The sequence below is a fragment of the Bos taurus genome, chromosome 5 (assembly GCF_002263795.3).
Source record: "Bos taurus isolate L1 Dominette 01449 registration number 42190680 breed Hereford chromosome 5, ARS-UCD2.0, whole genome shotgun sequence".
NCBI lineage: Eukaryota > Metazoa > Chordata > Mammalia > Artiodactyla > Bovidae > Bos > Bos taurus.
This window is the reverse complement of record NC_037332.1, coordinates 64,997,266-65,020,389: the sequence shown is the minus strand read 5'-3', so window position 1 is coordinate 65,020,389 and position 23,124 is coordinate 64,997,266. Positions and strand designations below refer to the sequence as shown.

Below are 23,124 nucleotides of genomic sequence, written 5' to 3'. Positions count from 1 at the left end.
AAACTCTGCCAGTGGCCTCTTGTTTTCAGTTCCCATACATATCCTTAGTTTAGGCTCTGCTAGGGTTAGTACAGTTGACTTTTGAATAATGCAGAGGCTGTGGGTGCCAATCTCTGTCCAGTCAGAAATCTGGATATTACTATACTGATGGCCCTCTATGTCCATGGTTCATGGATCCAACCAATAGCAGATACTAGAGTACTATATTGTATATTTATTGAAAAAAAAATCTGCTTATAAATGAACCCTCACAGTTTAAACCTGTGGTGTTGAAGGGTTAACTGCATTTCACTCCCAGCAACAGCAGGTCAGAAGGAATACTAAAAAGATAAAACTACTAAATGGCTGAAGTTCTAGCCTGCCCAAAGCCACGCTGACCAACTGTCCCCATCTAAGGGAACATTTAAGGATCTTGGGACTCCATCAGCTCAGGATTCCACAGCCAGAATGAGACAATGTTGATGGATGAGGTGCACTCCCATTTCCCTGACTGGCACAAGCAAGGTGATATAATAATTCAAGGCCAGGTTCTGCAATCTCTGGAAGAAGAGTAATTATAACAACAAGCGTTGCTCAGAAGTGCACTCCTCAACCTGCCCCTCATGGCCCATCCAGACAGACAGTCCCTTTGCTAGGATTAGCAGAGCATACTAGCGGGCAGGATAATCAAAAGCATTGTGTGTATCACTGGTTGTATTCCATATTTCCTCCTCAAAGTATGTCGGTGGCATTTTATGTCCTCTTCTGAGTAATTTCTAATTAGTCAGCTGGGTACCCTAAGAAGGCAGCATCAAGAAAGATAGAAAAGGGGCCTTAGGAAGAAAAATGCAGTCTCTCTGAAGGATGAAGTCATTTTTCAGGAGTGTTTGGGAGTGACAGACTGTCTTTAAAGATGACACTATGATTCCTCTTATTCTGTGAGAAGAAACGACAACAAAATTTCAGAAGACCCAGCTAAAAATATTCCATGTGCATAAATTTATTTTAAATTTTATTGCATCACATTATACAAGCATTAAACATGGCTTCACGTTGATGACTATTTAAATGTGAAAATCTGTCATTCATGTCAGTACCTTTTGGCTATTTACAATTAAGGAAGTTCTATGTACTTTATATATCTCTGTATTTGTATGTACATATGTAAGAATATATGACTATACATATGTACACACAGAAATACATCTATGGCCATACACATAGCTATAGATATGTCATATATAATAATCTCCTCAGAAAGATCTGAAATTAAAAAAAGAAAAAGTTGTAAACAGGGTCTTGTTTGTGTTGTTTGATGACACGGAATTAGGACCATATGATGACATTCTAGGAATGTGTCCAGGTGTCCGAATACCCTTTTTAGCCCAGTGTCTGTAAAATTCACATGGGTTAGAATGCAAAAAAGATAGCAAACAGGCTGAAAAACAGGCCCAGTATACAAGTTCCCCTTGGTTTTAAAAACTTGAGAATGTAACTGCCCATGATGTGCATGCTTGCTTGGTCAAGAATGGTCTGTGGATAGATAGCATTTGTGTGCTGGGCTGCAATGTGACTTCACAGCAGCGTGGTTTCCCAGGCAGTCCTTTCAGGGTGCTGACCCTTCTGCTGCTGCCGACCTCAGCGACATGCACTGCGGTTGCATTATAGTCATTCACTTGAATGTGCTTTTGCACAGCCGGGAGAAGTAAACAAGTATTCAGGTCCTAGGCCTGGAAATGAATGATTATCTGGAAAAAAAGGAGAAAGTATTAAGATTCTAAGTATACATGATGGCTGAAAGGACAGAATGTGCAATGGTCTATACTCGTTAGCATGAGATCAAAGATATTCAAGGAATTTATAATCCTGAACGAAGTCAGGTAGGGTATAAACATTACTGTGCCCACTTTACAGATGAACAGATGGAGGCACAGTCTGGAGGAAGGTGGCTTCCTGCCAACTGTTGGGAAAATAGAGACAGAGACTACGCTTTTAAGAAAAACTGAGAAATGGCCTCTTTGGGGAGAAAGCAAATCAAATGATGAGGCCAGAAGGAACTCCCAGCTCCCAAGCGTGAAGGGCCCTGCAGTGCAGAGTTGTCCTGGGGTGTGAGGTGGGGATAATGCACAGCAGCACGTTGGTCTCTGGGCCCTGGAGCAGTTCTCTTCCCTAATGTCTGCCTCCTACTCCAACTCAAGATATCTGGATGGTCAGCCTTTCTCCTCTGAGAGCTGACCAGAGCCAGAGAAACGGTGGTCAAAATGGTGCGTGGGCCAGGGGGTTGGAGCAAATTATAGAATCCCAGAAGGTTAAAGCCAGATAGGCTTTTAAAGGATTGTTTAATCCAACTCCTTTTTTCTTGCAAATGTGGAAACTGAATCCACAGGAATTCTCCAACTCAGGCCAGACAGAGAATGGAAACGCCAGATCTGCAATCCACGGGACTAGAACACGGTGCTCAGCCACAGTGCAAATCCCATATAGTACTCTAGAGCACTTTGTTTTGTACATGTCTCACATACTTGGCCTTATTTGAGCTGTATATTAGTTCCACCAAATAAGCAGACTCAGAAAAATGTAATTTTCCTGAACTCACATAGCCAAATGACAGCTGGGGAAAATGGCAAAATTACTAAGTAGCAAAACATCTCTTGCCTTTAGTGAAGTCAAGGGCTACTCTTGGAATTGAGGGCAGAACCAGTGTTCCCCATCTATGTTGCTGTTATTCAGTTGCTCAGTTTTGTCCGACTCTTTGTGACCCCTTGGACTGCAGCACGCCAGGCTTGTCCTTTACTGTCTCCTAGAGCTTGCTTAAACTCATGTCTATTGAGTTGGTGATGCCATCCAACAATCTCGCCCTCTGTTGTTCCCTTTGCCTCCTGCCTTCAATCTTTCCCAGCATCAGGGTCTTTTCTAATGAGTCAGTTCTTCGCACCAGGTGGCCAAAGTATTAGAGCTTCAGCATCAGTCCTTCCAATGAATATTCAGGACTGATTTCCTTTAGGAAATCAGTTTGACTGATTTGATCTCCTTGTAGTCCAAGGGACTCTCAAGAGTCTTCTCCAACACCACAGTTCAAAAGCATCAGTTCTTCAGCACTTAGCTTTCTTTATGGTCCAACTCTCACATCCATACATGACTACTGGAAAAATCATAGCTTTGACTAGATGGACTTTTGTTGGCAAAGTAATGTCTCTGCTTTTTAATATGCTGTCTAGGTTGGTCATAGCTTTTCTTCCAAGGAGCAGTCCTCTTTTAATTTCATGGCTGTGGTCACTGCCCACAGTGATTTTGGAGCCCTAAAAAATAAAGTCTGTCACCTTTTCCACTCCTGTGGCCACTGCTAAGTTTTCCAAATTTGCTGGCATATTGAATGTAGCACTTTAATAGAATCATCTTTTAGGATTTGAAATAGCTCAGCTGGAATTCCATCATCTCCACTAGCTTTGTTCATAGCGATGCTTCCTAAGGCCCATTTGACTTTACATTCCAGAACGTCTGGCTCTAGGTGAGTGATCACACCATCGTGATTATCTGGGTCGTGAAGATCTTTTTTGCATAGTTCTTCTGTGTATTCTTGCCACCTCTTCTTAATAGCTTCTGCTTTTGTTAGGTCCATACCATTTCTGTCCTTTATTGTACCCATCTTTGCATGAAATGTCCCCTTGGTATCTCTAATTTTCTTGAGATCTCTGGTCTTTCCCATTCTGTTGTTTCCCTCTATTTCTCTGCATTGTTCACTGAGGAAGGCTTTTTTTTTTTTTTTTTTTAATCTCTCCTTGCTATTCTTTGGAACTCTGCATTCTGATGGGTACATCTTTCCTTTTCTCCTTTGCCTTTTGCATCTCTTCTTTTCTCAGCTATTTGTAAGGCCTCCTCAGACAGCCATTTTGCCTTTCTTTTTCTTGGGGATGGTTCTGAGCACCATCAGCATCCATGTACCTCTACTACCCTGTGGCCTGGGGCTAGGGGCATTCCCCCAGGCCCACTGTCACACCTGACTCACAATGAACTCTTGGACTACTAATACAGATCTGCATTGACAGAACTTTACTAATTTAACAACAAACATTTCTGCAGATATCTGCTATATTTTTACCTATGTGAAAAATAAAAAAAACATACTTTTTCCTGTTTATTTCATTTTTCTTTTGGAAGCCAAATTTTCAAGGTTAGTCTCCAAACAAATGGAGAGAGAAAGGAAGGCAAAACAAATGCTGCAACATTAGCTTCACAGAGTATCAGAACTGAGGGCTCATCTTATCATTGAAGAAATTGAGCCCAGCAAAGCAAAGTGACTTTTCCAAGGACACACAGATAGTAATTGCCTTGCCAGAAAGGTAAGATATGTGGGAACATCATGGAACTTTCTTAAGTGTAATGCACCGGACCTTTAAAAATGCACATTTAACTAATAAAGTCTTTATTGAATTTTTTACAATATTGATTTTTTTTTATATTTTATTTTTTTGGCCACAATTTGTGTGGGATTTTAGCTCCCTGAAAAGGAATGGAACCTGCATTCCTTGCATTGGCAGGTGAAAGTTTTAACCACTGGACTGCCAGGGAAGCCCCTAAATGTGAATTTATTTAATAGGTGCTGTGTGCTTAACACTGCACTGACAGTTGGAAGAACTGATTACAAGCCATAGGGACTTTCCTAAAGATGCTTACAATTGTGCTGGGGAAGCCTAATAACTGTTTGAAAATCACAAATTAATATCAATATCTGTCAATACATGTGGTACTGATGCAGTAACCAGAGATATTTATCAGGAGTGAGTCTCTGTGGGCTGATGAATCTGGGGAAACCTTTTTAGAAGGTGTGGCGTGACATGGGTCAACCTGGGAAGAAATGATGCTTGGGTGATGGAGGGGAGGCCATTGTGGGTGAGACGAAAAGGTGATTTAATATCCCCAGGGTAATCTGCCCCTTCTTTCTGATGAAAGAGAACAGCCAGACTGGAGTGGATGTGGTACTGGGGCAAGGTTATTTTGGGGGACACATAGGCCAACTTGTGAAGATCTTGGCTGCCAGGCCAGAGTGTGACACGGAGGCAGGGAAGAGCTGCAGGAGTTGTGTGCAAAGGGAGATTCGGTTAAATTAGCAATTAAAGTAAGAAACAAGCTGGTCTTGGAAGCTTCTAAAGTATTATTTACTACTGGGCTTCCCTAGTGGCTCAGTTGGTAAAGAACCTGCCTGCAATGCAGGCAGGTTTTGATCCCTGGGTCAGGAAGATCCCCTGGAGAAGGAAATGGCAATCCACTCCAATACTCGTGCCTGGAGAATTCCATGGGCAGAGGAGCCTGGCTGGCGTGGTCAGTGGGATCACAAAGAGTTGGACATGACTGTGCAACTAACTTTAAAGGATTTATTTTCATCCCTATCAAGAGAACAATGGCAAGCTGTGTTTCAAGGAGTTAAAAGTGCCCCTCCCAGCCAAGGAGAGATTTCAGAGCATGAACATACCTCTCACCGACCTGGTCACGGCCACTCATTGTGGTGTGCTTTTCCATTTTTCTTCCTCTCCTTTCGTTCCTTCTGGAGACGCTCCAGTTCTGCTTCATACATCATCTCCTGAATCAAGTACTTCTCTCTTCTCATTCGATCCCTTAGATCTTTTGGGAGGTCTGGGATCAGATATGAAATGAGGTGCTTTATACAAAACACGAGGTGCTAAAAACACAGGGGAGAATACAGCAGAGTCAGGTCTACTGTGCAGCCTGAACTGAAAGAGCTCTGGGAGCTGGTCAAGACCAGGGATGTGGAGCCTTTGGAGTTTCTGGAAAGTGGGATGAAGCCAGGAGAGGTGTGTGTGAGGAGAGAAAGTCACAGGGTAGGCGAGGACTGAATCTGGTGGGATGGCACCACATAGGAAATGAGGATTTGGGAAGGAAGGTGGAGAAGCAATGGCCAGAGACTGCAAACGAGAGCCAGAAGAAAGTACCATGGAACCACAAGGCCAGATCTGAATCCCAGCTCCACTTTTAGCACTGAAGATGGTTTACCTGAGGATAAGTCACTCTGAACCTCAATTCCTCCACCCACAAAATGGGTGTCATTATGATAATTGTAAGAAAATATTTTAAAAGGCTCCACAGATGACAAAATACTTTATTGTGGTGGTCTGGCACCAAACCTGCAGTATCTCTGAGGTATGCCTGTATAGGAATTTTCAGTCTGAGCCAAGAGGCAGCCTTCACTTGCATTAATCTGGCTTTAATATATGTAATGAGAGATGAAATTTCCATTTTGGGATACAGTTATGGGAATGCAAACTATTTTTAGTACAATTTTCTTAAAGACTAGGAGAAAATAGATGATGTAATTTTATTGACACATAATACAGGCATAATCTTCTAGGTAGATTACACTTTATAAGTTCATAAGTAATGTTATGATGATGCACAACCAGAGGCTGCCACTTGTAACAGTCATTTCAGTGTTTTCTAAACACTGTCCCTGAACATCAGAAGCATCTTGGAGGACTGTGAAAAGCAAATTGCAGGCATGGTGTATCAGAATCTCTGGGCGTGGGGATGGAAAAATGGCAATTTTCCTGAATTTTAAGAACCACAGCCATAGAATATTAAACTTAGGACCAGATTCCTGACTTATACATTAACAATCAACAGTGGACTTTCAAATATTTCTCAGAAAATTCAAGTACTTTAATTAAAGAGAAGAAAATGAGAAAAAGATTGCACAGTATTACTTATCCTGCTTCTAGACAATACATAATCACATTGAAAGTTCTTGTAACTTATATTCATCTGCTACTTCTATTTGCTTCATTAGGTCAAAGGAAATCAAGGAATTGGGTGAGAAAAGTTACCTCGAACACAATGATAAAAGCCAGTCGGGCTGCTAGGACGTGCCAGAACTGTAGTGTGTAGCCGTAGGGCACCAGTGAATGAGGAGGGTCACGGTAGTCTCGGTATCTATAAACATACAGGAGAATCTTACATTCCAAATTATCATTTTCCTGCCTCCCAAATCTCTTCTCCCTACTATGTAACCCTCATTCATGGGAGACAAGTATACAAAGTTTCTGTATATGAGACATGTGTGGTTTTGCATCTCTTCTTCTGGTGAAAGACTCTCTCTCCTTCTCTGGGGAATCATCCCTGTGGGCTGGGCAGGGTTTGCCTCTTCGGTGATCCGAGCTCAGAAGATGAATCAGACCCGGTCAGTGAAACTCATTACCGGGTCTTCTGCTAAGAATGATCACTTAGTGAATTATTACTAACTCCACAGAAAGTAAAAGCCTGGGGCTTCTGGTGGGTGTCACAGATGCGTGTGAAGCCAGCCTGCCTGAGAATGCAGTCAAATAACAGAGCAGAGCCAGCACAAAGGCAGTCTCTTGCTGATGCTGCTGGAGGGTTGGAATCTAGTCGTTAATAATGTTAATATCATTAACAACCTCCTGGTCACCTGAACCAATGGATTTCTGTTTAAATCAGTTTATACTGGATTTCTGTCACTTGCCACTAGAGTCCTTCCTAATATATATATGCTCCACCTGTAACTTGTGAGTCATCAACTTCCATGAATATTATGAACTAAGTACCAAGTCTTATCCTAGGAACTTAAATCCTTGTGACTACATTTTATCCTTTACTATTCATTAGTACTATTACATGGGAAAACTAAGAAGGGACTGTCATTGCCTTAGTGTTTTCATGTGTTTTGAATGTTCTTTTCATTAGCTTCAGAAATGTGAAAAGATCTAGAAATATTGGTTATTACAACAGGTCTGCTGTGTAGACATACCAGATTTCCTTTATCTGAATAAAAATTATGATTGCCTAGGTTCTTCTATAGGGCTTCCCTGGTGGCTCAGAGGTTAAAGCGTCCGCCTGCAATGTGGGAGACCTGGGTTTGATCTCTGGGTTGGGAAGATCCCTTGGAGAAGGAAATGGCAACCCACTCCAGTATTCTTGCCTGGAAAATCCCATGGATGGAGGAGCCTGGTAGGCTGCAGTCCATGGGTTCGCAAAGAGTTGGACACGACTGAGTGACTTCACTTTCTTCTAAGACAGTACCTAACTTAAGGTTGGCACTAATTTGTATATGGAGGACATAGGGCACTTCCTATGCAGAGCATCCTTGAAAAGTATCAGACTATAAAAATCTGCTGCTGCTGCTAAGTCGCTTCAGTTGTGTCAGACTCTGTGCAACCTCATAGACAGCAGCCCACCAGGCTCCCACGTCCCTAAGAGCTGTGACTATTACAATAATCAATACAACCATCTTAATTATTATTAGTGTCTATGGAATGTTAATAGTATTGTACTATGATTATTTTGCCAATAAAGTGATATTTTTGATGAGTACTTGCTACTGAAATTAAGAATGAATCTGTTTTTCTCTGACAGCTTCACTAAGCATTATACCCTCCCTGTTGCAGCAAATGGTGAAATTTCATTATTTTTTATGGCTGAGTAATATTTCATTGTGTGTGTGTATGTACACATGTATCTATCTAATTGCATATCACATATTCATCCATCTGTTGATGGATGCTTAGGTTGATTCTATATTTTGGCTATTATAGATAATGCTACTATGAACATTGAGGTGTGTATATATTTTTTGCCTCTTTATTTTTTTAAATGTTTAATTGGAGGATAATTGCTTTACAATGTTGTATTGGTTTCTACATATATCTTTTCTAATTAGTGTTTTCATTTTCTTTGGATATATATCCATCTGTTTAGTGAAGTAAGTCAGAGAAAAATACCGTATGTTTTCTTTTACATGTGCAATATAAGAAATAAATGTAACAAAAACAGACTCATATATACAGATAACAAACTAGTGGTTACTAACAGGGAGAGGGCTGTGCGGAGGGCCAAGATAGGGGAAGGGGATTAAGAGGTACAACGAGTAAGTATAAAATAAATAAGACACAAAGATGTAATATATAGCACAGGAAATATAACCAGTATTTTATAATAATTTTAAATAGAGGATAATCTACAAATATCAAATCATTGTGTTGTACACCTGAAAATAATAAAACACTGTAAATCGCTATACTGCAGCAAAATTAATGAGTCTGTTAGTGCCTTGAAACTTGATTCTCTCTATGATGGTGAGGATTCGGTAAGATTAAATAATCTGTTACAGCCATAGGTCCAATAACAATGCCTGGAATTTTAGGAAGAATAATTTTATTTAAGATTAAAAGTTTGTGTAGACTATGTAACTTCCTTTTACTTTTTGCAGAGCACAGCTAGTCAAGAACACAAAATTGTGTTTTCTTCAATTAAGACAACGAATGTAGTTCCTTTGTTCATCTTTAGCTACACATATTTCAAATATAGTCCAAGTCAACAATCTAGAAGAAAAATGGCAGTGTGCTTTTTATTATGAAGTGAAATCTCTCAGTCGTGTCCAACTCTTTGCGACCCATGGACTGTAGCCCACCAAGCTCCTCTGTCCATGGGATTCTCCAGGCAAGAATACTGGAGTGGGTTGCCATTTCCTTCTCCAGGGGATCTTCCCGACCCAGGGATCGAACCCAGGTCTCCCACATTGCAGGCAGACGCTTTAACCTCTGCGCCACCAGGGAACATACTTAATTATTAGACAAAAGTATATATAAGAGGAGTGAGCCTATATTGTTTCAAGAGTCACCTTCATTGACCCCTTAAACTTTTCCCACAATAGGGTTCACTAGAAAAGGAAGTTCTTTTCAGGACCCACTCGTCTCTTTCCTATTTATGCCTCTTCTCTGCTCTTGTCTTTTGCCCTTTGTTTTGCCTGCTCTATTGTAGCTTCTCAGACCTTGTTTGAGTTTTCATTTAAAGAATTTTGACAAATCTCTTCTTCCCCAGATACCTTCTAAACTTGCTGAGTAGAAAACCATGGCTTTTCCTTGATTTCTGTGGACCATTTTCCTTGACTATTTCCATAAAATACAATTCAGATGTATCATTGTTTTAAGATGTATTTATTTATTTTACTTTCTGGCTGCTCTGGGTCTTTATGCTGCATCTCTCTCGCTGCGGAGAGTGGAGGCTACTCTTCCTTGTCGTGCATGGCCTTCTCGTGGCGGCGGCTTCCCTTGTTGTGGAGCACAGGCTCTAGGCAGGCTTAGTAGTTGAGGCTCAGGGGCTCTAGAGCACAATCTTGGTTGTGGCACATGGGCTTAGTTGCTCCACAGCATGTGGGATCTTCTCATACTAGGGATCATTCCCTATGTCCCTTGCACTGCAAGGCAGATTCTTAACCACTGGACCACCAGGGAAGCCCCATATGTATCTTATTAAGTCCTGCTATAAATTCATAGCAAATAAATGAATTCCTTCACTCAGCATAGCTGAATAAATTAGGGACATGTCAAATATAAACAGCCATTAAATGTAAGTATGAACATTAGAATAATAAAATACTTTTCCTGACCCAACGAGAATAGATTATCAAACACAATGACTATTTGTAAATTCATAAAAGATAAAAGGTTTTGGGGCTTCCCTGGTGGCTCAATGGTAAAGAATCTCCCTGCAGTGTAGGAGACCTGGATTTGATCCCTGGGTCAGGAAGATCCCCTGAAGAAGGGAATGGCAACCCACTCCAGTATTCTTGCCTAGAGAATCCCATTGACAGAGGAGCTTGATGGGCTAGCACCTGGTATATTCTAGCACAAGTTTATTCATTCCCATTTTTTTGAACTGTGAAAATAAAAACATAAATATGTTTAAAAGATTTTAGGTTGGTTGGTTTAGTTGCTAAGTTGTGTCCGACTCTTGTGACCCCAAGGACTGTAGCCTGCCTGGCTCTTGTCCATGGGATTGTCTAGGCAAGAATACTGGGTGGGTTGCCTTCTCTAGCAGATCTTCCTAACTCAGGTATTGAACCGCAGTCTCCTGCATTGCAGGCAGATTTTTGGCCAACTGAGCTACAAGGGAAGCAAAAGATTTTAGGTGGTGGTTTTAAATGTTAATTTATGTTTTTTCAAAATTAAAAAAATTAATTTTATTTACTATATGCTTTTTCATATTTAGAAAACACAAACTCATGGCTATGGTGAATTGGCAACATTTTAGAAAATTTCTATGCAGGATTCAAGTTGTTGAGAATGTGCATCTGTTTATTCAGACTGTGAGTCATATATGCCCATATGTGATAGATCACAGAGTTCTGCTAACCTGTACCCAGAGGAACACAACATGTCTGTGTGGCCACTTAGGTTCTAAGAACAAGAATCAGAAGTTGTGAAATTCTTAGGAAGTTCGTTTTCAGAAGCAGCAGATTTCTGGCTTCCAACTCTCTTAAGCCATTGTACCATAAAGTCAAGTTTCTCTCTAGAAATTTCTTCTTGCTACCCTAAGGGAATTAAAACTCAGTGGTAGCAATCAGTTGGTCATCTTCTTCGCTGCCTTCATCTGTCTCCAGAATTACGTACTAGAGAGTATACTAGAACCATGCTCGGGGTTTGCCTGACTAAATGATGCATAAAGCATCTCTGGACATGAGCTTTCCCTTTCAACAAACTTAGGGTCTGTGTCACCCTGCACTAAAATTTTGGACTCACTCTTTTCTTCTATGAGCTTGTGAATGACTATAAGTGGAGCTCTCAGTTCACACTCCAGCACCTACCCCAGATCTCCTTGCTTTTTCCACTTGACAGATGTTTTGGAGAGGGCTGTGCTCAGATGTCATTTGTGTCCCATATATTTGTCTTTGATGCAAAGTCTAATATTTCTTTTGCAAAATGGTTGGCTACATGTTCTCTGGCACTTGTATCAATACAAAGAAAATACTTCCTTGCCCTTCTGTAGAAACAGCCAGGAAACCAAACCTCAAACTAATAAATCAGTGTCACTTTTATGATCTTTTAGCCTAGTACCTTCCAAGACATTAAACAGTCCGGTAATGTTAACATGTGAAGGAATTTTCCCAAGTGAGTCAGAATTTTCCTTTTGAAAGTAAAGCTTTAAGTTTCTTGGTTTCAACTTTACACATAGGAAAGGCAGGATGTTCCCTTTTAAGTTAGCATATTCTCTAAAGTTGCTTTTATTTCACAAGAAATGGATGGTTGGCTTGCAAATATTATTTTTCTAGCACCAGGTGTATTCTAGAACTAGTTAATTCATTCCCAATTTTTTGTGAACTGTGAAAATAAAAACATACGTATGTTTAAAAGAATGATAAGTGAAACTCATCCAAGTTAAAACAGTGTGGTCAGTGTCTTACTGTCAACGCCAGACACCTGGAGAGGAGACAACTGTTGCAATTTTCTGTTTTTCTATATAATTATGCTACTCATGCAAGTGTTCATAAATACAGCAGTGCTTAGTTTTATCTACTTTGAATTCTGTGCCTCAAAATGCCTGTCAATGACAGACACCCCAAGAGGTGACAACTGTTGCAATTTTCTGCTTTCCTATATAATTATACTACTCATTCAAATGTTCCTAAATACAGCAGTGCTTAGTTTTATCTGCTTTGAATTCTATATAAATGGAATCATACTGTATGTTTTATTTTGTGATTAAATCTTTATCACATAACTTAAGTTTTGAGTTTTCAATTCTATTCCATTTTCTATTCAGATGTTAAAACACTGACATAATTACTATAATTTTATACTGTGTCTAATGCAAGGTAAATCACCACTTTGTTATTCTTCAAAAATATCTTGACTGTTCTTCATTCTCTGCATTTCTTTATAACATTATTTTTGCCCTCAGATGCAGAGAATTGGCCTAATTATGATTCTTAAGTTTTTATAACTAATTTGTCCATTCATGTTCTTCATTTCTCTAATTTTTATGTTTATGTATTTAATACTGTAATAACACAATCAATGCTCATAAATCCTCCATGCAACCTAAGAATTAAAACATTACTGGCAACTTTTATCTACCTCTGGGCTTCTCCTTCATCTCATCTCCTTGCTTCCCTTATCCTGAACTTCATTTTTATCATTAACATGCATTTTTGTAGGGTATATGTATATTCATTTGTCTGAATGATACTGTTCAGTTCAGTTTGTTTTGAATTCTCTAGAAAATATGCTATCCTGTATGTAGTCTTCTGAGACTTTCTTTTTTCTCACCATTGTGCTACTAAGATTTATCTGTGCTGTTGCATGTGGCCATTGCTGTTATAGCAAACTGTAGTATGAATATTGTTGTTGTCTTATGTAGTATGTGTTTAGATTTACATTCACAAGCTGGTAATTTCTCTATTTTCTTTCATATTCCCTAAGCATCAAAGTTTTGAAGAATAAAGCTTAAGTCTACCCAGTTCAGCAAATGCCCTTTGGGTAAAAGTTGGTTGCAGTGCTCTGCATAGCACTCTGGGTTCTGCTTTTATTTATGTATTTATTTTCCAGTGATGAGACTTTTTAAGATCTACTTCCTCTGCAACTTTATTATTAATATTATTAATTTTTGGCTGCACTGGGTCTTCATAGCAGTGCACAAGCTTTTTCTAGTTGCAGTAGGATCAGACCCACATCCCCTGCACTGGATGGTAGATTCTCAACTGTTGGACCACTAGAAAAGTCCCTGCAACTTTTTAAAATTGAAGTATAGTTGATTGACCATATCATGTTAGCTTCAGATGTAGAGTACATGTAGAGCATCATGTTAGTTTCAGATGGAGAGCACAGAGATTCAGAAAATACACACACACACACATATATAAGTATCAGATTTTGTAATAATACTTACAGGTTTTATGAAATATTGAATATATATGGTTCCCTGTGCTATACTGCTACTGCTGCTAAGTCACTTCAGTCATGTCCGACTCTGTGCGACCCCATAGACGGCAGCCCACCAGGCTCCCCCATCCCTGGGATTGTCCAGGCAAGGACACTGGAGTGGGTTGCCATTTCCTTCTCCAATGCATGAAAGTGAAAAGTGAAAGTGAAGTCACTCAGTCGTGTCTGACTCTTAGCGACCCCATGGATTGCAGTCTTCCAGGCTCCTCTGTCTGTGTGGGATTTTCCAGGCGAGAGTGCTGGACTGAGGTGCCATTGCCTTCTCCCCTGTTCTATATGGTGGGTCCTTATTGATTATCTATTTTATATATAATAGTGTGTATATGTTAATTTCATCCTAATTTATCCCTTGCTCACTCTTTCTCTTTTGATAAGCATAAGTTTGTTTTTTATGCCTATGAATCTGTTTTGGATATAAATTCGTTTGTATCTTTAAGATTTCACATATAAGCAACATCATATGATATTTGTCTTTGTTTGGCATAGTTTATTTAGTATTATAAGCTCTAGGTCCACCCATGTTGTTGCAAATGGTATTATTTAATTCTTTTCATGGTTGAGTAATATTCGATTGTATATATTACATCTTTTTTTATCCATTTCCCTGTTGATGGACATTTAGGTTGCTTCCATGTCTTGGCTACTGTAAATAGTGCTGCAGTGAACACTGGGGTGCAGGTATCTTTTCTAATTATGGTTTTCCCTGGATATATGCCCAGGAGTGGGATTGTAGGATCATAAGTAACTCTATTTTTAGTTTTTTAAGGAACCTCTATACTGTTCTATACATTGGCCATGCCAGTTTACATTCCAACCAACAGCTTGTGTTATTTGTAGACATTTTGATGATGACCATTCTGACCAGTGTGAGGCAATACCTCCTTTTAGTTTTGATTTGCATTTCTCTAATAATTAGTAATGCTGAGCATTTTTTCATGTGCCTTTGGCCATTTGTATCTCTTCTTTGGAGAAATGTCTATATCTTCTGTCCATTTTTTTGATTGGATTGTTTTTTGTTGTTGTTGTAGCATTGTATAAGCTGTTTGTGTATTTTGGATATTAAACCAACGTCAGTAGAATCATTTACAAATATTCTCCCATTCTGTAGGTTGTCTTTTCATTTTGTTGATGGTCTCCTTTGCTGTACAAAAGCTTTTAAATTTAATTAGGTCCCATTTGTTTATTTTTATTTCCATTACTGTAGAAGATGGATCCAAAAAGATATTTTGGTGATTTATGTTAAAGAGAGTGCTGGTCTCATATTATATTACAGTCTCATATTTCCCTCTACAAGTTTTATAGTAACCAGTCTTAGATTTAGGTCTTTAACCTTGAGTTTATTTTTGTATATGCTGTTAGAGAATGTTCTAATTTCATTCTTTTACATGTAGCTTTTCTGTTTTCCCAGCACTACTTATAGAAGAGACTGTCTTTTCTCCATTGTATATTTTGGCCACCTTTGTTGTAGACTAATTGAGTACAAATATGTGGGTTTATTTTGGGGCTTTCTATTCTGTTCCATCTATCTATATTTCTATTTTTGTGCCAGTACCATATTGTTTTGATTACTCTTGCTTTGTAATATAGTCTAAAGTCAAGGAGCCTGATTCCTGCAGCTCTGTTTTTCTTAAGGTTGCTATTGCTATTTAGCGTCTTTTGTGTTTCCATATAAAATAACATTTTTTTTTTTGTTCTATCTGTGTGAAAAATGTCATTGGTAATTTGATAGAGATTTCACTGAAACTGTAGATTGCCTTGAGTCATTAAGGAAAAAAATTAAGGAAACAATCCCATTTATTATTGCATCAAAAATTATAAATAAGCCTACCTAATGGAATAAACCTACCTAATGAGGCAAAAGACCTGTACTCCAAAAACTGTAAGATACTTATGAAAGAAGTCAAAAATGACACAAAGAGATGGGAAGATATACCATGTTCTTGGATTGGAAGAATCAGTGTTGTTAAAATGATTATACCACCTAAGGCAATCTTAGCAATTTTCAAATATATAATACAGTATTATTAACTATAGTCATCATACTGTGCATTACATCCCAAGAATTAACTTACTTTATAATGCATTTTGCCCATGCCACCCCAAGCCTTTGATAGCTACCAGTCTGATCTCTGAATCTATGAGTTCAGATTTTTATTTAGATTCTATATATAAGTGAGATTATATGGTATTTGTCTTTTTCTAACATATTTCACTTTAGCATAATACCCTCAAAATCCATCCATGCTGTCACAATAGGATTTCCTCCTATTTTATGTTTGAATAACATTCCATTGTATAAACACACCACATTTTCTTTATACATGTATATCAGTCAGTAGGCACTTCAGATTTTTTCTATGTCTTGGCTATTGTAGATAATGCTACAGTAAATATGGGGGTGCAGACTATTTTTTGAGTTAGGGATTTGTTTCCTTTGGATAAATATTCAGTAGTGGAATTGCTGAATCATATGGTAGTTCAATTTTTAACTTTTTGAGGAACCTCCATACTAGTGCCGTGTGTGTGCGCGCGCGCGCGTGCGTGCGCGAGTGCACGTGTGTGTGCATGTGTGTGTGTGTTAGCTGCTCAGTCGTTTCCGACTCTTTGCGACCCCATGGACTATATACTCTGCCAGGCTCCTCTGTCCATGGAATTCTCCAGGGAAGAATACTGGCTGCTGCTGCTAAGTCACTTCAGTTGTGTCTGACTCTGTGTGACCCCGTAGACGGCAGCCCACCTGGCTCCCCCGTCCCTGGGATTCTCCAGGCAAGAACACTGGAGTGGGTTGCCATTTCCTTCTCCAGTGCATGAAAGGGAAAACGGAAAATGAAGTCACTCAGTTGTGTCCGACTCTTTGTGACCCCATGGACTGCAGCCTATCAGGCTCCTCCATCCATGGGATTTTCCTGGCAAGAGTACTGGAGTGGGGTGCCATCGCCTTCTCCGAATACTGGAGTGGGTTGCTATTTCCTTCTCCAATACTAGTGCCATAGTGGCTGCCTGTATTTACATTCACCCCAACAGTGAATGGGGGTTCCCTTTTCTTCACATCCTTTGCAACATTTGTTATTCTTTGGCTTTTTTGATAATAGCCATTCTAACAGGTGTGAAGTGCTATTTCATTGTGTTTTGACTTGCATTTCCTTGATGATTAGTGACACTGAGTATCTTTTTATGTGCCTCTTGACTTATCTTTATGCCTTCTTTGGAAAACTGTCTGTTCAGATCCTTTGCCCATTTTTAAAAATAAAATTTTCCCCCACCATTGAATTATATGAGTTCTCTATATATTTAGGATATTAACCTCTAGTCAGAAAAACTATTTGCAAATATTTTCTTCTGTTCAGTAGATGGCCTTTTCATTTTGTTAATGATTTCCTTTGCTGTGCAGGTTGATATAGTCCCATTGTATATTTTTGCTTTTGTTGCTTTGTTTTTGGTGTCAGATTTGAAATCATCACCAAAATTGTTGTCAAGTTGCTTACTGCCTATGTTTTCTTTTGGAACTTTTATGGTTTCCAGTCTTAAATTAAAATTTTTAATTGATTTTGACTTAAATTTTATGTATGGTGTAAGACAGTGGTCCAGTTTAATTTTCTGCATGAGGCTGTCTCGTTTTCCCAACACCAGAAAGGAAGAATCTATCCTTTCTCCATTGTATATTCTTCACTCCTTTGTCATAAATTGGCTATATTTGTGTGGGTTTATTTCTGGGCTCTTGATTCTGTTCTGCTGATCTATGTGTCTGTTTTCATGTCAGCTAATAGTACTAATTACTGTGACTGTGACTGTTTTGATTATTATTTCTTTGTAATATAATTTGAAATAAGGAAGAGAGATGTAATATACTTTGAAATAAGGAAGAGAGATGTTTCAGCCTTTTCTTCTTTCTTAGGGTTACTTTGGGTATTCTGGGTCTTTTGTTCAGTTCAGTTCAGTCATTCAGTTGTGTCCGACTCTTTGCATCCCCATGAACCGCAGCACGCCAGGCCTCCCTGTCCACATAGATTTTAAGATTATTCTACTCCTGTGAAAAATGCCATTGGGATTTTGATAAGGATTGTACTGAATCTGTATATTGCTTTAGGTAGTATGGACATTTTAACAATATTAATTCCTATAATCCATAAGTATGAAGCATTTTTAAAAACGTGTGTTTTCAGTTTATTCTATCAGTGTCTTACATCTTTTCAGTGTACAGGTCTTTCATTTCCTTGGTTAAATTTATTCCTAGACATTATTTTTGATGCAATTGTAAATGGGATTGTTTTCTTAATTTCTATTTCTGACAACTTGTTGTTAGTGTATAGAATTATTTGTATACTGATTTTATCTCATGCAACTTTACTGAATTTATTAGTTCAAAAGAGTGTTTTGATTTTCTATATAGAATATCATGTCATCTCCAAAGAGTGACCATTTTACCTTTTCCTTCTTGATTTGGATGCCTTTTATTTATTTTCTTTTTTAGCCTAGAACTTCCAATACTAGGTTGCAAAAAGGTGGTGAGAGCCTCCTCGTTTTGTTGCTGATTTTAGAGGAAAAGCTTTCATTTCAGCTTCTCACCTTTGAGTGTGACATTAGCTATGGGTTTGTCATATATGGCCATGATTATGTTGAAGTGCATGTAGTCACTCTATAACCACTTTGTGTTTTTTTTTTTTTTTATAACCACTCTGTTGAGAGATTTTTTTTTTTATCATAATTGATGTTAAATTTTGTCAAATTTTTTTCTGCATTTTTGAGATGATTGATTTTTATCCTTTATTTTGTCAATGTGGTATATCACATTGATTTGCATATGTTGAGCCACCCTTGCAATCCTAGGATAAATCCCATTTGCTTATGGTGTATGAGCCTTTTAATATATTGTTGAATTTGGTTTGCTAGTATTTTGTTGAGAATTTCTGCATTTATATTCATCAGTAACACTGGCCTGTAATTTCTTGCAATGTCTTGTTTGTGTCTTGTGGTGCCCTTGTCCCAGTAATGCTGACAACATAAAATGACTTTGGAGCATTCCCTCCTCTGCTGTTTTTTGAAAGAGTTTGAGAAAAATTGGTATTAATAGAATATTAGTAGACTTTGATTAATAGTAGAATTTATTTTACTATTTAGAAGAATTCATAGTGAAGCCATCTGCTTCTGGACTTTTGTTTGTTAGGAGGTTTTTGATTACTGATTCAGTCTCTTTATTAGTAGTACTCAGTTCAGATTTTCTTTCTTCCTGGTTCAGTCTTGGTAGGTTGTATGTTTCTAGGAATTTTTCCATCTTTTCTAGGTTGTCAAATTTGTTGACATATAATTGTTCTTAATAGTCTCTTAGGATCATTAGTATTTCTATGGTATCAGTTGTAATCTCTCTTCTTGATTTCTGGTTTTATTTGAGTCCTCTTTGTTTTTTGGTGAGTCTAGTTAAAGGTTTATTGAGTTTGCTCATTGTTAAAAGAATCAGCTCTTAGTTTCATCTTTTTAGTTTTATTTCCACTCTGAACTTTATGTCCTTCCGTCTATTAACTCTGGACTTTGTTCTAGTTCCTTGAGATGTAAAGTTATGCTGTTTGAGACCTTTCTTGTTTCCTAAGGTAGGCATTGATTACTGTCACCTTGCCTCTTAGAACTGCATTTGCTGCATCCTGTGTTTTGGTATGTTGTATTTTTCATTTTCAAATGTCTCAAGTTAATTTTTGATTTCTCTTTTGATTGTTTTGAACCTTGGTTGTTCTGTAGCATGTTGTTTAGTTTCCACATATTTGTAAATTTTCCAGTTTTCTTTCTGTAATTGAGATTTCTTGCTTCATTTCATACCATTATGGTCAGAAAAGATGCCTAATATGATTTCAGTCTTCTAAATTTATTGAGACTTGTGACATAACAGGATCTATCCTGGAGAATGTTCCATGTGGACTTGGGAAGATGTAAATTCTGTTGCTTTTGATGGAATGTTCTGTACTTATCTGTTAAGTCCTTTTGTCTAAAGTCCTTTAAGACCAATGTTTATTGATTTGTTGTTGGTAGTGGTTTGTTTGGATGATCTACTGTGGTATAAAAGTCTCCTAGTATTATTGTACTGCTGTTCATTTCTTCCTTTAGGTATGTCAATATTTGTTTTATATAGTTAGGTGCTCCTGTGTTGGGAAATATATTCTCTTGTTGGGTTGACCCCTTTATCATTATGTAATGACATTCTTTTTTTATTTTGTTTTAAAGTCTATTTTGTCTGATGTAAGTATAGATACTCCAACTTTCATTAGATTTCCATTTTCACAAAATATATTTTTTCCATCCCTTCATGTTTGAGTTGTGTTTTTGCATCTGAAATGAGTCTTTGTAGGCAACATACAGATATCTTACTTTCTTCTTCCATTCAGCCACTCTATGTCTTTTGACTGGAGAATTTAATTCACTTACACTGAAAATAGTTATTGATAGGTGTGTACTTATTTCCATTTTGTTTCTTCTTTTCTGGCTGTCGTGTAGTTCTCTTTGTTCCTTTCCCTTTCTCTTTCTTTCTTCCTTTTGGGTTTGACTTTCTTCAGTGTTATCATTAGAGTCTACTATCTTTTGTGTTGTACTATAGGTTTCTGCTTTGTGGTTACCATAAGGCACACATATAACAGCTTGTATTTATAACAGTCAATTTTAAGTTGATTGCAACCTAGGTTTGAATGTTTTCTAAAGTGCTACATTTTTAGCATTCTAAAGCTCCCCTTACCAAGTTTTATGTTTCTAATGTGACAATTCACATTTTTATTATCTTGTGTATCCCTTAACTAATTATTGTAGTTATAGTCGTTTTTTGGACTTTTTTCTTGTAACTCATACTAACTTTATAACTGATTATTCCACTACGTTTTCTATATATTGACCTTTACCAGGGAGTTTTACAGTTTCATGTGTTTTCTTGTCACTAATTGTGAGCTTTTGTTAGGGCTTCCAAAACTATATTGAACAAAAAGTAATGAGAGTGGACATCCGTGTCTTATTTCTGGTCAGAGAGGAAAAGCTTTGAGTTTTTCACTGTTGAGCATGTTGTTAGCTGTAAATTTGTCATCAGTTCAGTTCAGTTGCTCAGTAGTGTCCGACTCTTTGTGACCCCATGGACTGCAGCCCCACCAGGCTTCCCTGTCCATCACCATCTCCCAGAGCCTACTTGAATTTATGTCCATCATGTTGGTGATGCCATTCAACCATCTCATCCTCTGTCGTTCCCTTCTCCTCCCACCTTCAATCTTTCCCAGCATCAGGGTCTTTTCAAATGAGTCGGTTCTTCACATCAGGTGGCCACAGTATTGGAATTTCAGCTTCAGCATCAGTCCTTCCAATGAATACTCAAGACTGATTTCCTTTAGGATGGACTGGTTGGATGTCTTTGCAGTCCAAGGGACTCTCAAGAGTCTTCTCCAACACCACAGTTCAAAAGCATCAATTCATTAGTGTTCAGCTTGATTTATAGTCCAACTCTCACATCCATACACGACTACTGGAAAAACCATAGCTTTGACTAGACGGACCTTTGTCAGTAAAGTAATGTCTCTACTTTTTAATATGCTGTCTAGGTTGGTCATAGCTTTTCTTCCAAGGAGCATCTTTTAATTTCATGGCTACAGTCACCATCTGCAGTGATTTTAGAGTCCAAGAAAATAAAGTCTGTCACTGTTTCCATTGTTTCCCCATCTATTTGCCATGAAGTGATGGGACTAGATGCCATTATCTTAGTTTTCTGAATGTTGAGCTTTAAGCCAACTTTTTCACTCTCCTCTTTCACTTTCATCAAGAGGCTCTTTAGTTCTTCGCTTTCTGCCATAAGGGTGGTGTCATCTGTATATCTGAGGTTATTGATATTTCTCCCGGCAATCTTGATTCCAGATTGTGCTTCATCCAAGCCCGGCATTTTGCATGATGTACTCTGCATATAAATTAAATAAGTAAGGTGACATATACAGCCTTGACGTACTCCTTTCCCAATTTGGAACCAATCTGTTTTTCCATGTCCAGTTATAACTGTTGCTTCTTGACCTGCATACGGATTTCTCAGGAGGCAGGTCAGGTGGTCTGGTATTCACATCTCTTTTAGAATTATCCACAGTTTGTTGTGATCCACAGTCAAAGGCTTTGACATAGTCAATATAGCAGATGTAGATGTTTTTCTGAAACTCTCTTGCTTTTTTGGTGATCCAATGGATGTTGACACTTTGATCTCTGGTTTCTCTGCCTTTTCCAAATCCACCTTGAACATCTGGAAGTTCTTGGTTCATGTAATGTTGAGCCTGGCTTGGAGAATTTTGAGCATTACTTTGCTAACATGTGAGATGAGTGCAACTGTGTGGTAGTTTAAACATTCTTTGGCATTGCCTTTCTTTGGGATTGGAATGAAAACTGACCTTTTCCAGTCCTGTGGCCACTGCTGAGTTTTCCAACCTTGATGGCATATTGAGTGCAGCACGTTCACAGCATCATCTTTTAGGATTTGAAATAGCTCAGCTGGAATTCCATCACCTCCACTAGCTTTGTTTGTAGTGGTGCTTCCTAAGGGCCACTTGACTTCACACTCCAGGATATCAGGCTCTAGGTGAGTGATCACACCATTGTGGTTATCTGGGTCATGAAGATCCTTTTGTATAGTTCTTCTGTGTCATATATGGCCTTTATTATGTTGAAGTATGTCGCCTCTGGGCCTTCCAGGTGGCGCTGGTGGTAAAGAACATGCTTGCCAATGCAGGAGATGTAATAGACATGGGTTTGATCCCTGGGTTCCCCTGGAGGGGGCATGGCAATTCACTCCAGTATTCTTGCTTGGAGAGTCCATGGACAGAGCAGCCTGGCAGGCTACAGTCCATAGGTCACAAAGAGTCAGATACAACTGAAGCAACTTGCTGTGCATGTACACATGTCTGCTCTATGCCCATTTTCTGGTGAGTTTTTTTTTTTTTTAATCATAAATGGTGTTAAACTTCGTCAAAAGCTTTTTCTGAAACTATTGGGATGACCATATGGTTTTTATTCTCCAATATATGATGTTATATACCACACTGATTGTGCCAGTATTGAAAAATCCTTGTATTTCTGGGGTAAATTTTAATTGATCATAGTGTATAACCCTTTTAATGTATTGTTCGATTCAGCTTGCTAGTATTTTGTTTTAGGATTTTTGCATCTATGTTTATCAGTGATATTGGCCTGTAATTTTCTTTGGTATCTTTATCCGGTTTTTATATCAGGGTGATGATGGCTTCATAGAATGAGTTTGGAAGTGCTCTTTCTTCTGCAATTTTTTGAAACAGTTTCAGAAGGATAGTGTTAACTCTTCTCTAAATATCTGATAGAATTCGCCTGTGAAGCAGTCTGGCCCCAGACTGTGGTTTGTTCAGTTCAGTTCAGTCTCTCAGGCATGTCTGACTCT

The 23,124-nt window shown here is 38.4% G+C and overlaps 1 protein-coding gene across 19 annotated transcripts in view; it reads right to left on the bottom strand.

The window, feature by feature from the left end:
* Positions 1-955: 955 nt before the first annotated feature.
* ANO4 (anoctamin 4) overlaps positions 956-23,124 on the bottom strand; it is a 433,316-nt gene continuing 411,147 nt past the window's right edge. For 16 of the 19 annotated variants that reach the window (XM_024991748.2, XM_024991754.1, XM_024991738.2 and 13 more), the window contains 3 exons: positions 6,816-6,921; positions 5,450-5,656; positions 956-1,727 (listed from right to left, as the gene is read on the bottom strand). In XM_024991748.2, the coding sequence (XP_024847516.1) occupies positions 5,465-5,656; positions 6,816-6,921 (298 nt within the window). In that variant the 3' untranslated portion in view covers positions 956-1,727; positions 5,450-5,464. Of the gene's footprint in view, positions 1,728-5,449; positions 5,657-6,815; positions 6,922-23,124 lie in introns of those variants that run through there. The other 3 variants (XM_024991739.2, NM_001102050.1, XR_009494400.1) reach the window with 3 other exon arrangements.